Below are 14,261 nucleotides of genomic sequence, written 5' to 3'. Positions count from 1 at the left end.
CCAGCTAAGAACACATCCCAAAATAAATAAAAGGTTTATTGACTGCAAATGCCCTTCGAGTCAATGATCCCATATAATAAACATATCTTCCCCATCCAAAACCAACATCTCCAGCAGGAAATCTCTTAAGTAGAGAAACAGAGTAACTACTTTTAGGACACTCGCTTATAAAACTGATATAGCTGAAGATGCTTGCAGTAGCAGCCAGTAGGATCAACGATCAAGGCAATTAATTCTAGTACTGTGCCTCACAGATGTGCCTTCTCTGACACATCTGTGTGTTACAGATATTTGTGAAAAGCAGTGACAATAAAAGGACAGCTTATTAAAATCCACGTATACCTCACAGAATTTCTGTAGCAATGCAGGTGGCAAAAAGTCCTGAAGCTTTAACTGAACAGGAGGCCCAGTCCAATTGCTTTGAACAAAGAGCTGCAAACTGCCCACACCAAGTAGAAACACCAGCCTCTGCCTGTAATATAGATAAGAAAAGCAATTAGCAACATACTATATATTTTTAATTAAGGCTACAAGATCTGATTAATTCTTGTACTAATACAAAACCCTCAGCCTTAAAAAAAAAAAAAAAATCCAATCGCTCTCTTGTTAGGAAAATACAATTAATGTAGTATTCAAGAATGCATATGGGGAACTAAAAGGCTTGGAAATACATTTGTTTATAATGGTTGTAATTAACGACAAACATTTTGGAAGCACAGTTAGTTCATATGTTTCAAAATTTAAGGCTGTATCACCATCAGAGATCAGAAGCAGATTAGCATAGGATACAGATTATCCCATGTTTGCCTATTGCACAGTTGTTATATTTTCTTATGATAAATCTAATCCCCAGTATTTTCAGAGAAAAGACATCGCATTAGCATATGTTCCAAACCAGCATATTTATTTTTGCTTTGACATAGCTGTTTGTTTTATTATCAGAGGGAGTGAAAATAACTAAATAAGCATCAAAAAAGTACAAAACTATCACCTCCAAGTTGGTTCAGATACTTTGGCAGCAAATATTATCTCATTCAATCATGTTTTTTAATTTAAATCATAATATTTTATTTAAAGATAGAATTATGAAACTTTGTTTCATTCCTGAAACTAAGTATGGTAAAATTTTCCTTATTTACAAGACTAAGCTCATCTAACATCATGATGATATTATTTCTTTATGCACCTACAGTAACATAATCTATGTGGTCGGCAGAAGGCAACGCACAATACCTCAGAATTTAATGGACAATTTAACAGGTGTAGACTTTTAGGAGATTTACACAAACTTCTTGTTTGTTTTATGATTCCTTAATGACTCAGAACCTTATTGTGTTATAATCAGTCATGTGCCAACAAGGGCCCTGTCACATATATAATATGCCTCCTGCCTACAAAAAAAAAAAATCAACATTTTAATTGTGCTGGTTTGATATAAAAATTGGTATGTTAAGGAGCATATCTGAATTGGAAAAACTTAGGGTTTTTTTTTTTTTTTTGCTATAAAACAAGGACTTAAAGATGCAAGAGTCCTCCAAATGGAAACAAAAGGATAAAGTGTTATACAACCCCTAAAAAACCAAATAGAAAAGCCACACACAAACAAGTGGCTGGTGGGCAAGAATGTGACAAAAGATGTAGAACAATGAGAAAGCAGGGGTGGGGAATGCTTGATTAAAAAAAAAAAATAACAGAGCCTTCAGGAGAGTTAGAGAACAAGGACTGGTATAAAGAGTTCTTGTCGAACAAGACGATAACATTTACTAGCTGTCATTATTCAGCCAGTAACTACCTACCAGCAAATATTATTTGAATACATATCTAAGATTACCATTAAACTTCCAAATAACTCAAGAACACAAAGCACTAACGATTACTGTACACTAAATTATTACCATTACATACAAAACAATCACAGACATACATTTTCTAATTATTCTCCAATGATAAATTATGCTTCAAAGCTTCTGAAAGATGATAACATACAGAATAATCAGCCATCTCTGCACTGTGATTTGACAGATGCACTTCAGTCTTTCGAAGACTCATTTTCATTATTTTATCATTTACACTATTATTTCTACTACTAATTTTTTATTTATTTTAACATTACTGACATCTATCTATCTGGCAGGCAAACTTGCCTGAAGTCTTGACACAGTTATATCCACACAGAAGGCCTCAAACAACTGATAACCAATTCCATTACTTTGGCTGGGATACTGTCTTTCCACAGGCTAATTTGTCATCACCAATTGATTTTTTCCCCTTTTTCAGATCCATGACCAACTTCCAGTCTCCTTATCACTCATTCTGTATCAGAAAGTCAATTCCAAGCTCTAATCCCTGCAAATGCTAGCCTCCCTTGCCTATCCCCTATTTTTTTCCCCCCAAGAAAAAATTCTATTCTACTTCCCTGACTGCCCTTCACACTTACAATACAGACCTGCAAATGCCCACCTCCCAAAGGCTGCCTGAAAAGCAACAGCTGCAAGTGTCCCACTTACTATGGTGACCTACATAGTTTGATTTATTTCTTATATTTCCTTAGACATATGTCTGTAACCATCCATCTTGTTCTTCCTTTCTCTATGTGAATGGGGGTTTTGCTGCCTTTTCTTTTTTAAAGACTGTTTACACTAAGACCAGTAGGGTTGTCATCCATGATGTAAAATCAGATGCTTATATACACTCCACTGTAATATTCATACTGCTATACTTAATCTTGCTCAAATTCAAAATAGAGAATAATAGAGCATTTGTATTTGAAAAAATAATGGATTTGCATATAATGCTAGAATTTACAAACAAAATATAAGAGTGAGAAAATAATCAATAGCCAGGCTATGCTTAAGATGTGATTAGGTTACAGGTTTTGGGAGTGTTTCTCTTCTTTTTAGTGAAGCCAGAAATTACAGAAGAGAAGTCAAAGCAAAATTAGACACTGAATAGTTATTTTTTTCAATTCATATGCATCAAAGCAAGCTGCAGAAACAGCAAGAATTTCTTCCACCAGTTAACCAATCATCAGATGTCCCAAGAGAAATACCAGAAATACCATTCAGTGTTCAAGTTGGGAAATCATAACAAGCCTTATTGTATGGATTTGTCTTGGAAAGTTTGGTATTCATTTATATGTTAAATAAGGTAAAAGTAGTAAACACATGGTCAATAAAAACAAGTGTTAGTGCTCATTGTTCCTTTAGGTTTTGGAGTCACACATAACAACAGACCTTCAGGTGCTTTTGAAACAAGCTCTCCAAAAATATTCTTTTTGTTGTGTCCTGCACACCATTTCCTTCCAGTCTTTAGAATCAAACTGCATGTAAGGCAATGAATGCACCTCCTTCACATGGACCTCAGGAAAAAAAATAAAGAGGCATTCCCCCTCTACACGGTTAACATATACTATTGCTTCATCCCCTACAATTTGCTGATTTAAAACACAGCTATGAAGCTATGTTTTCTGTAGAAGATAACTGTTAACTATCAAAGTGAATAGCAATAGCAGGAAAAAAAGTAAAAAAAAATATCTCCTATTCAGTAAGTTTATTGTAAGGAATGCTTTGAGACTTCATTTTTAAGCCATAAAGGTTACAAGGGCCATAGTGAAAAAATGTCAGGGGAAGGAGGGAAGCAGTTAAAATGATAGAAAAAGTTGCAGCAAACTTTAAAATACTGTTAAATACAGAACCATAGATTTGAAAGTGGAAAAAGTTACAGGCTATGTCCAAAGAAATTATAATCTAGATCCAAATTTTGAGCTGCTTTGCCCTCAAGCTGCTCAGTTTTAGCTTCAGAAGAAAAACTCCTTAAGAGTTCTTTTAACACTATTATAAAACCGTACTTTGTACTGTGTTTACATTGTGTTAAAAGAATAAGATTAACATTATCCAACTTTCTGTTTCCGATTGAATTCAACTCCCATTGAGTTTTTTAATCTCCAGAGTTACAACTTTCAGTTCAGGAAAAAAGCATATATTTGAACTAAGCCCATCTACCAAAAGTCACAAGAAAACCAGTGTCTTTCTGAGTTTTCTGAGCTAGAACTTAAAGGTTTGCTGCACTTCCTTTGAATCATTCAACAAAAAAAGAAAATGACATTTTCACCATTAAAAAAAAATAGACAAAAACATTTTCACCATAGGCAATTGAAGGTCAGAGTGCAAAAGTTGCATTAATTCCTTCATAAGGCAGTCACAGGGCATAGGGCCTGCAGGTAGGAAAAATAACTATGTAACACATTTTAACTTAGAAAGTCATCGGAGACAAACAAACATGGTATAGATTTAAGTGCTATAAGCAGTGCCTACCTAAAATAGGAAATGATCTGTCTTTCAGTAGAAGGTTTTTTTATCAAGAGAAAGTCACAACTTACTTCCTTCAGCACTAATATTCAAAGCTTCTTATATTAATACTAACAGAGCTTGACAAATTCACTTGACTGCTACAAACAAAAAATGTTTCTGTCAGACACTGATACATTTTGAAGACTACACACTTTCATTTTGAATAAAACTCCAGGCTGTAATTTTGGACAGAAAACCCTCTGTCCACTTCTGAAAGGCTAAATATTTTAGATCTGCCTCCGTATCTTCCGGCAAGAGGGCTTCTAATGCTGCCCTAGAGTTGCAGGGGGAACAAGAAAAACATCAAAAACCAAAGAGCTGGAGTATGAGCACCTGAGGAGCAAACTGCTTTGCTGTCTGCAGTAGGACAGCAGCAGCAGAGTCCTGCAAATGGCATACAGGCCAATAAAAGCTCACAGCAGGAGCAGGAGAAGAGGACATCGCCATGACAGGATATGTATAAAGTATTACTGAGTGCATGATATAGATTATGATTATCTTTAAGAAGCTGAATGGTTCATAAAGGCAGCAATACATATTTCAAGGAGCAACACATATTTCAAGCAATGATTAAGACCAGGATTGGGTCTGTTGAAGTCCTGACCTATCTTTCTTTCCTTGCTGCATTATTCAGAATAAACTATTGCAAAATGACAGAATCCAGCAACATTGAAAAATTTCTCTAGACTATGTTACCATCTAAACTCCAGCTAATATTTAACAGCAACAGCACAAAGCAAGAAAGAAAAATAAAAGAAAAAAACACCCAGAGACTAAAACACATGGGAACAACCTCTGAACATTCCAACTCAGAAAACAGGAGCGCATCATATTGTGTACCACACTAGAAGGTAAGCCTTTGACACACTATGATCACTAACAAATCTCAGCTCAGTATTTTAGAGGTGCCAACTATTTGTTTCTCTCTGGTATTTTAGCAAAAACTCGTTTTCATGTCTGTCATACCAAAACACAGGTATTTGTACTCAGCCACACTTATTGGCAATACATTACCTTCCTCTTACTTTCTTTTTACCTTTATCTTCTCTTATCTTTTGCTCTTATTTCAGCAAAACTTTTGTCTGCCCTCACCTTTTAAAGTAAACAAATATATATACACATACACACATATATATAGTTTTCTGCTTCTACTATCCCTAGTGTGATAAATTTCAGTCTGTTCATTATTTACATAGCAAACTGTAAACACTAAAGTCAGACTCATTAACAGCAAGAATTAGCATACGCAGTACAATTAGAGAGACTCTATCAGAGAAAGTCTTGTGAAGAAAACAATTAATCAATAAATAGCATCCATGAGTAATCCCTTACTTATTTTACAGTAAGAAGAGTAGAACCTTACTATAAATCAGACTTAGAAATACAGGCATTGCTTGGACAGTTAACATTACACGGTACATGGCACTTCAAGTAGTCACATAAATGTAATGCAACATTTCAGAGAGAAAACTGTTTGATGATACATGGCAACATGAATTTACATTTGTTGGCTTCTTTATACCAGCAGCTTCAGAGGTAATCACTGTAAATAAAGCTAGTGTTTTCAACAAACCCTCATGTCACAATCCTATCCAGTGAAAGAAACAATGATAATGAATAGATGCCCCAGGGAAGTGGGGGGAACAAGCTGAGAAATCTGTTTTCTGTTTTTCTGTCAGAACAAGAATTTTGGAGGCCCTATGTCACATATTATAAAATTAAAAAATGCCCTTTGTAAAAATCAAACATGGCCTCTATTAATCTTCCATATAATAAATAATAATTTCCACCTTTCCATGTTATCAACCTCTGCAGAACAGTCCAGGTATGCTAGGATCTGTTTCTCCAAGTAACTGTCAATGTTCTCCTCTGTCACAGCAGATGCACTGAAAACATTCTGGATGGCTGAATTTGAAAATATTGCCTCATATTTCCCATCAAAAATCAACTGCAATAATGATCCACTTTCTGGGAAAAAAAAAGAAAGAAAAAAAGAAATCAGTGTCAACATTGAAACAACTTCATCTTAAAAGAGCTATTCAAACCAAAACATATACCACTCCCCTTTCAAGGAATGAATCTTCGTTTACATTGCAGCAAAAGTGCAGTTGCATTGGAACTAAAGAACAGCAGCAGCAGACATCGCTTTCTTAAAAATAAATTTTACAGAACTTGTATTAATGTTACAGTGAAATACAAACTGCCAGATGAATGTAAAACACAAACTTGCACTGAAATTTCAGGGGAAACACATCAATGGCCTTTCAGATATGTACACTACAGTTATTGAAGACAAATTAAATTATCACAAGAGAGTTTTCTTCCTCCAAAACATTTTACATTAGTGTGTTACACTAAAATCCTATAGATAAGACAATAATTTCACAGATTAGAGAACCCTTTTAGGGGAAACAAGACAAATAAAAATAGTTCAATACTTGCAAGAGTTCAGTGAATAAATTCTCATGTAAAACTGCAGAAACTACTCAGTCCTTCCTTTAAATGCCTAGAATATTCACAAAGAATGGGCAATATGACTTTATCTTCATAAAAGTTATTTTCCCATGACAAGTTTACTATCTCAATGAGAAGTCTGCATATGGAGTCAGATTCTTAGGAGTAACTACTCAGGTGGATTTGGATCCATTAATGTTTCTCCACTGAAGCCCTTCAAGACAAAGAGAAGTCATGAAGTGCTAAACATTTAATTCCTAAGAAGCTTCAAACCCACCAAATTCTTGACCCAGGCTACAACTTTGTTCACAGAAAGTATCTTCCCTGTTTTCTTCAGATATGCTACAGTGCAGTCAATCCAGCAGCTGTTAGAACAACTTCACCATGTTAAAACCTTCTATTCTTGAGCAAAATCAGTATCTGTCTACACTGCAGCTGTGGCTACAACTCATGTAGACGTACTAACTGGTTTTAAACTAGCTGATGCAGATGCTGGTAATGGTGCACCCAAGGAAATGCATATGTCTGCATAGGATAGGTGCCTTAATATTAATCTGTGATTCCAGTCGGGATAGCAGCTCCTGTGCACTCAGTGCTACCATAGCTACACTAATATTAGTACCCAAACTAGTCAATTTAATGCTAGCACAGGTATAGATCCACACAAGCAGCAGCTGTGCAAGGAAGTGAACCAAATACCAACCACAAGTTCATCCAGCTAAAGAAGTATTCTAAGTCTCAGACATATGGGAAGACCAAGTACAGAACCATTCAACAGCAGCAATGGATGACTTGGTAGGAATGGCTAATAGAGATACATTCATTCTAATATCTCTGGACCAGGCTGTTGACCACAATTTACTTCTGTTCTTTACAACAATGATCAACCAAATGATGTAACAGATCATTTGTGCTAGATGATTTAAAAAACACTTTAAGCTGTAGCTGGAAGGGCATATGCAAAAGAATCATAATGGTTCTGCAGCCCTGCTGACATCATACTCTCACAGAGAACAGATGTAATGAGGAATGTTCTCCAGTCTATGCTTTGGGAAGACTTTCTTTCACCAAATGACAACTTCTTTATATCGGACTACAGTTGCCCAGACACGCAATGCTGTAGTTTGTAGAATAACTATTGGCTGTGAGAACACTTATGAAGAATATTGAGGTTTTCTCTTTCCAGTAAGACTGTAACATAACTGTAAGCACATAAAATCTGCTTTTGATTCTGTGTTTAGCTTCTCATAAGACACAACACAAATTCAAGGTCACAGTCTTTAAATTTAGTTTCAGGATCGTCAACAGGAAGTGCCCACGTAAGTGACAACTAAGAATCATCACAAACCCCACCATTCCTCTCTCTACTGCAAAATACCTTTCTTCAACAACAGTCTTCCCCACATCTTACAACAGCACACTAAAAAAAACCAAACCAAAACTAAAAAAAAAAACCCCAAAAACCCAAAAACCACCAAACAAAAAAACCCAAACCAACAAAACACACTACAAACAGCATATACAACTCTCAGTGAAAAGCTAAGACAGATCTGACAGATGTCAGTCACATCACCTAACATTCCTGGACAGTACAATGATTAAGGTTAAATAAGAAGTAACATAAAGAAATAGAGCTGAGTAGCTCTGTACAGTTCTTTTCTAAAATTCAGTAAGTGCTTGGGTAAGGATAAATGAGTCTTTCAATATACTACAACCCCTAAATGTTTTAAACAGCATGGCATGTGACTCAAAAACAACTGTACTTCTAGGCTGTCTGAAACATGGAAGTGCCTTTTCATGACAAATGTTACATTTTAAAAGCTGCTGCGTTCCCCTGCAGGAAAGCTGGGTCAGTAACAACCTAATCAAGTCCCCTCAAGAGACTACTTTCCATTGTTCCCTCAAGCAACTGTGACTAAATAACTAACAAAATATAAAACAGGTAGCTCATGCCAGACTTTTTCTTCTCATGTTTTCCTACAAGAGCGAGTTTCATATCACTGCCAAGTTCAAACAGGCAGGTAGTCTTTCACTCGTGGGTCATGAGGCAGTCGAAGGAAGCACCGTGATTAAAAGTCTCCAGAGTGCCGACATGAAGCGGGCGGTGGGGCGTCTGCCGGCCGCAGGGCAGGGACTGCTGCAGCCGCAGCCTCTCCACCTGAAGCCCCGTCGGACCGGCAGGTAGCGGCCGAGAAACTCTGGGGAGAGCCCCGGCGCAGCAGCCGCACCTCTGGCCTCAGCCCTGCCGGCAGTGCCGCTCGCGCTCCTCCAGGCTGACGAGCCCAACGGGCCTCCCCCGCCCCGCAGCGCCGGCAGGAGCCCCCCGGAGCCCGGCAAGGGGCAGAAAGAGCGGGAGGGGGGAACACGGCCGCCCCCGGAGCGGGCACGGGTTGAGGGAGACGCCAGCCGCGGCCCCGGCTCGGTCTAGGGCCGGCGGAGACGTTGGTGGCTCCGGATACCTACAACAACGGCTGGGCACCTCCTCCCCCCCCCCCGGGACCTCCCCTCACCTGCCGCCACGACTTCGCCCTGCTTCCACTCCAGGGACTCCGCCACGCTGAGGAAGCCTCTCAGCAGGGAGCGCTCCAGGGCCAGCATGGTCCCGCCGCCCCCACCCCGCTCCCCACCACTGCCGCCTCCCTCGCTTTCTCTCTCGCGGCTCACAACCCGTGCGCTGACAGGCGCTGCCGGCGTCCCTTCAACCCATGTGCAGGAACCGGCCGCAGGGAGCCGCCATGACACTGTCGCCGAGCACGCCGGGAGGAGGCGGTGCCGCGCAGGCGCAGCAGCAGCCCGACTGCCCATCCCCCCCGCCCCGCGCGCGCTCCTGTCAGAGCGGGGGAGGCGGGAGGAGGCGCGTGCGCGCTGCGGGGGCGGGGGGCTGGAAGGGGGGTGAGGGAGCGCGCCCCGGGCGCAGCCGGCAGCCGCGTGCCTCGGCACGAGCCCCACGTGCGCGGGGCGGGGGATGGGGCGGGGTGTGCGTGTGGGAGCTCTGCGCCCCGCCCCCGCCAGGTGCCGCGCCCTCGCGGGGTCGTTGCCGGCAGCGGCGGGGCGGGAGGCGGGGCGGGCAGAGCCGGGGTGTTTTCGTCCCCCGCGGGAGTTGGCGCTGGCCCCGAAGCAGTAGCTTGTGAGGCGAGCGCGGGTAGACATAGGCACGCGTACGTGTACATAGGTGTATGGCGTCTGCCTATGCGCTTCCGTGCGGAGAAGCCTCTGTGAGGTCCCCGGGGGGAGCGGCAGGTGCCGGCTGAGGCGCCCAGCCCTCGGGGGGAGGTGGACCTGGCCGGGCCGGGCCGCCATTGGGGCAGGGCCTCGTAGCGGGGGCGGGCTCCGTGTTACCGTGGGTGTGGCGGCCGGAGCACCTCGGCCAGCTAGTTTGCAGAGGCTTTCCTTGTGTCTGTCCGTACGAGCTCGGTTCTCTGACTGGGTGGTGTGTGCGTCGTGTTTTCTCTCAGGCGACGTTTGCACAGGATCGGGAAGTTAGAATGTGTAAAACCAATCTTTCAGCTGCATAGGTGAGAAAAATGACAGTGTTTCAGATTTAAAGTAGATAAGAGAGAAAACATTAAATACGATTAGTAACCAGGCAGGATTTCTTTTGAATAGGTCTAGGTACCTGCATGCCTAAAGGTGGTTTGGACACAGACGTGGTTGAATTGGCTTAGTAAGATTTAAGAGGAGGTGAGGAGCGTGCTTTGGTCTGTTCCTGTATTTATTTCAGCACCTGTCCGGATGCCTATAGGAACATAATTCTGTCCCATGGTTTCTGAGCTCTTGACTGTCATCGTGTGCATGTACATCAGAAGAGGAGAAAAAAAGCCATGCCCTTCTGCTCATTCAAACTGGAATGAAACAGTTGAAACAATAAAAATGTTCTCTCAGAGCTGTTAATGAAACTTGAAGGTAATCAAGTCAGAAACCAGAAGGCCTTCACAGCAGGGGGCAAATTCCTGATATGGAAAGATGAATGTTCTGAAGATGACTGCAGTGTAATTCATTTTGATATTAGGTGCAGTATCATGAAATAGAGTATTTGTCAATCTTAGTTTGCTAGTCTTCAAAAATTAAAAGTCTTTTCATCATGCTTCCATATCTAACAAAATCATTAAAATTTGAGGAAGACTTAATGCAGCTTTTTATTTAGATGACTGTAATGGGTTATTGCCTGTTTGGGCCTTAATATACAGGCTGTTAATTTCAAATTTAATTTTAATAAAAGTTATAAGACCAAAATGCAGTTAAATAAAAATGTTGCTTTTCAACTTATTTTCTGACCTGAAACAATCCATTCTATTTGTATCAGTTTTGACAAGAAAACTGATAGAAATTTCTATAGTTAATAGATAGTCATCAACTCGCTGTCAGTTCCAGGAACTGTGAACCAAAAATCAATGTTCATCCTGGAAGTAGTGTGTTACAGAAATTCTTAAAACATAGTAAATAGTTCAGCTTCCACGTACTGTGTTAGAAAAATAATGAAATCTATGAAGTTTATTTTATTAAATTCACTGTTAAAAAGTAGAATGCCTGAAATCAAAACTATTTTACTTGCTTACTCTTTGTGTGTGTAGCAATAGAATTGTGATTATGTATGAAAAATATAATAGTCAGGAGTTAGGCTAATTCTTTGTGTTTAAATGTAACTTACACAGTAACGAATTTCTTTACCTTCTAAGTAATAGATCTGCATTAAATGTACATAGATTTTCCAAAATTAAATGGATAAATTCTTAAGTGAGGTCTAACTAAAATGTAAAATAACACTCCTTTTCACCACCACCACTCCTTTTTTTTTTCCACAGAATTCAGAATATCTGTCAAAATACAACTAAGAATTTAGTAAGCAAATGAAAAATAAATTTGCATGATCTGTCAATAACATTAAAATCAAAATTCCTGTTGTGAGATTTTCTGATTTTTATTTTCAGGGAAAACTGGTAAAGTAAAATTTTCTGGGAATAAATAGTTGATAACTATAATTACTTAATAAAAATGAGGAATATTTTGCTGTCTTTCTCACATCTGCCAGTTCCCCCAATATGTGGGGTTTTTACCCTTACAATTCAGTCCTGGAGGCATCTAGAAACTATAGCGGGTACGTGGGCAGGAGTACCACCAGCAGGAATTAGTGCACTGCAGACTGACAGTGGACTGAGTGTTACTGCTGATGTAAAAGATGGTTTTGATTGTTTATCAGTTGCCATTTGCCACAGACTTACTGAAGTCTGCTGCTTAAGCTTGCTTCCCTAAATGATTTGAAGAATATGCATATATTTCTCAAAGAATAGTCAACAGGTTTTGTTTGTGTTTAAGGATTGCTTCTGCAATCTGCTTCTGCTCAAAAGGAAGCAAGCCTCTTGCAATACTGTGTAGTGCGGATTGAAGATTTTAACGTAGTGCTGCTTATTATTTCTAAGCAGGAATTAGATAATCAAACCTTCTGATACAAGAGTGTTCAGAGAATAACCTTCATCTGTAACTGTCTTCCAAGAGTGTCAGAAAATTATCCATATGAAGTGTTGTGCTACTGTGGTATCTGAACTAGAATGTTTAATGTCCCCTTGCAAGATATCTGTGCTGCTGTTTTGATGCAGTATTTATCTTCTGTTGCAGGGTTTTTTTCCTAAAGCCTTTTGAAACAGATGATCTCATTGTGGACTACCAAAAAACCGCTACCTGTAAAAAAAGATTCGGTAAGTTTAAAGTAATTATTACTAGCATAGACATTTATTATGACATTTTTAACAATGAGCTCCTGTTTGTAAAAGCTGCTGTTACATGAATTTTAAATTCATCCTCAATTTTGTGTGCCAGATCTCTGGTACTGCTGAAGAAAGAAGCAATTGTGTTGTATGCCATTTTTGAACAACAGTTGATTTGCTATTTGAGGAGTGGGGAAAGAGGAGGAATTGAGGAGAAAACCCACTCTTTGGTATAGCAGGATGAAAACTTGCAAGATTGTGTAACCAAACTTTTGCAATTCTGAAGAGAATATTTGATGTATCTGGTTAGAGAGATCACCTAGGAACATATTATCTCTGGAACATAATATTTGAGGAAGGGAGCTGCAAGGCTTGTATTGGGGAATTCTGTCAGCTTTTCTTACTTTGGCTCTGTTAGTTCAGTCAAGCTATATCCCAGTAACCAGTTATTCTTTGTGAATCATCATATTTAAGGTTACATCCTCTTGAGTTACAGCACGAGAAACGCACTTCAAGCTTGTTCGAAGCTTAGTGGCCCCCAAAAGACATCAGCTAAATATTCAAACTATATTCTTCAGTTTTGCTGAGTTAATGCACAGGCCCTCACTGTAAGGAGAAAGGTGGTCCCTCAGAAAGCTTCCAGCATACCTACAGCTTTTCCAGTTACATTTGCAATTTAAAAATAAATGTAGACTTACAGTCTTGAGGTGACAAAGGCAAAAGAGTGACAATTATTATACAGCTGTTACAAGCTACTAGTAGTATATCTCAATCACAGAGACTGATGTGATACTTGACATATATTATAGTTGCTTCACTACATTCACCAACTAGCATTGTATCCATAGGTTCTCTCAGGTCTGACCAGTTAGCCAGCTTATGCTCTTGCTTCCCCCAGGCCCTGAATAACACAATCTCTGCTCAGTCAGTGAGGTGGAGGTAGAGAAGCCGCACTTCTAATGCACTAAAAAACAGAGGTTAGGAAATTCTTCTCTTACTAATGACTTTATAAAGCAATAACAGGGAGAGGCAGCGTAGGCCACTGCACAACAAGAAAAGAAAGAGGGATTCAAACCAGTCTTTGAGAATGTACAACAAAGAACATGGCCAGTTGCAAATAGCCCTGGACAGCTCTTCTCTGGTATTGTGGTGACTCTCGTAAAAGTGCTGACATTAATCTTCACTGATCATTTAGAAAATATTATATACTAATATTACTGTATCTCTTTTTGTATGGTACCCAAGATCAGTAAATAACTAGGCAAAGATGAAGTAGGTCTCGAGTAAATATATACTCTGTCTGTAAAACAAAATTGTAAGATCTGAGGTGCAGTCTTCCCACTCTTAATAGGTTAGTTTTTCTTAAATTTAGCCATTCATTTACTATTGTCTTTCCTGATGTCCATGAATATATATTTGCTGTTAATTTAGCAAATGTTTCTCTGTTCCTTCTTTTTTCTCCTGTCACATCAGAACATACCTCATCTGGACTTTTATAAACTAATTCTTGCCTGGTTAATTAGCAGAATTCATTAAATAAGCATGTCATATCATGCCTGAGTTTGCAAAGGGTTTAATGCCTTCTCAAATGAGCTCACACAGAATCATTATCTCATGATGTCTTAGTTTTTTATACAGCAACATTGCCTGTCTTTCTTTGCTAGCTTCAGAAAGAGAGAGAAGGATTTAAAATGAGATTTATTTTTTTTTTTTTAATATTAAAGGGCTTTTATTCATTGGATTCTCTTTGTTGGTC

General features: G+C 39.3%; 1 protein-coding gene and 1 long non-coding RNA gene across 2 annotated transcripts in view; one reads left to right on the top strand and one right to left on the bottom strand.

Moving 5' to 3' along the window:
• The window catches only part of TTC27 (tetratricopeptide repeat domain 27), a 133,558-nt gene extending 123,935 nt beyond the window's left edge, over window positions 1-9,623 (bottom strand). Inside the window, exons 1-3 of the mRNA XM_075496118.1 lie at window positions 9,314-9,623; window positions 6,140-6,317; window positions 343-472 (exon numbers count right to left, since the gene is read on the bottom strand). Of these exons, the coding sequence (XP_075352233.1) occupies window positions 343-472; window positions 6,140-6,317; window positions 9,314-9,608 (603 nt within the window). The 5' untranslated portion in view covers window positions 9,609-9,623. The remainder of the gene's footprint in view (window positions 1-342; window positions 473-6,139; window positions 6,318-9,313) is intronic.
• A 554-nt stretch (window positions 9,624-10,177) lies between these two features.
• On the top strand, window positions 10,178-13,628 carry LOC142407777 (uncharacterized). Its single transcript, XR_012775044.1, has 3 exons — window positions 10,178-10,484; window positions 12,417-12,496; window positions 13,529-13,628. It is a non-coding gene; the product is annotated as an uncharacterized LOC142407777 (long non-coding RNA).
• The last annotated feature ends 633 nt before the right edge of the window (window positions 13,629-14,261 follow it).

This window comes from Mycteria americana, chromosome 3, assembly GCF_035582795.1.
Source record: "Mycteria americana isolate JAX WOST 10 ecotype Jacksonville Zoo and Gardens chromosome 3, USCA_MyAme_1.0, whole genome shotgun sequence".
Taxonomy (NCBI): Eukaryota; Metazoa; Chordata; class Aves; order Ciconiiformes; family Ciconiidae; genus Mycteria; species Mycteria americana.
This window is presented reverse-complemented; position numbering and strand designations above follow the sequence as displayed.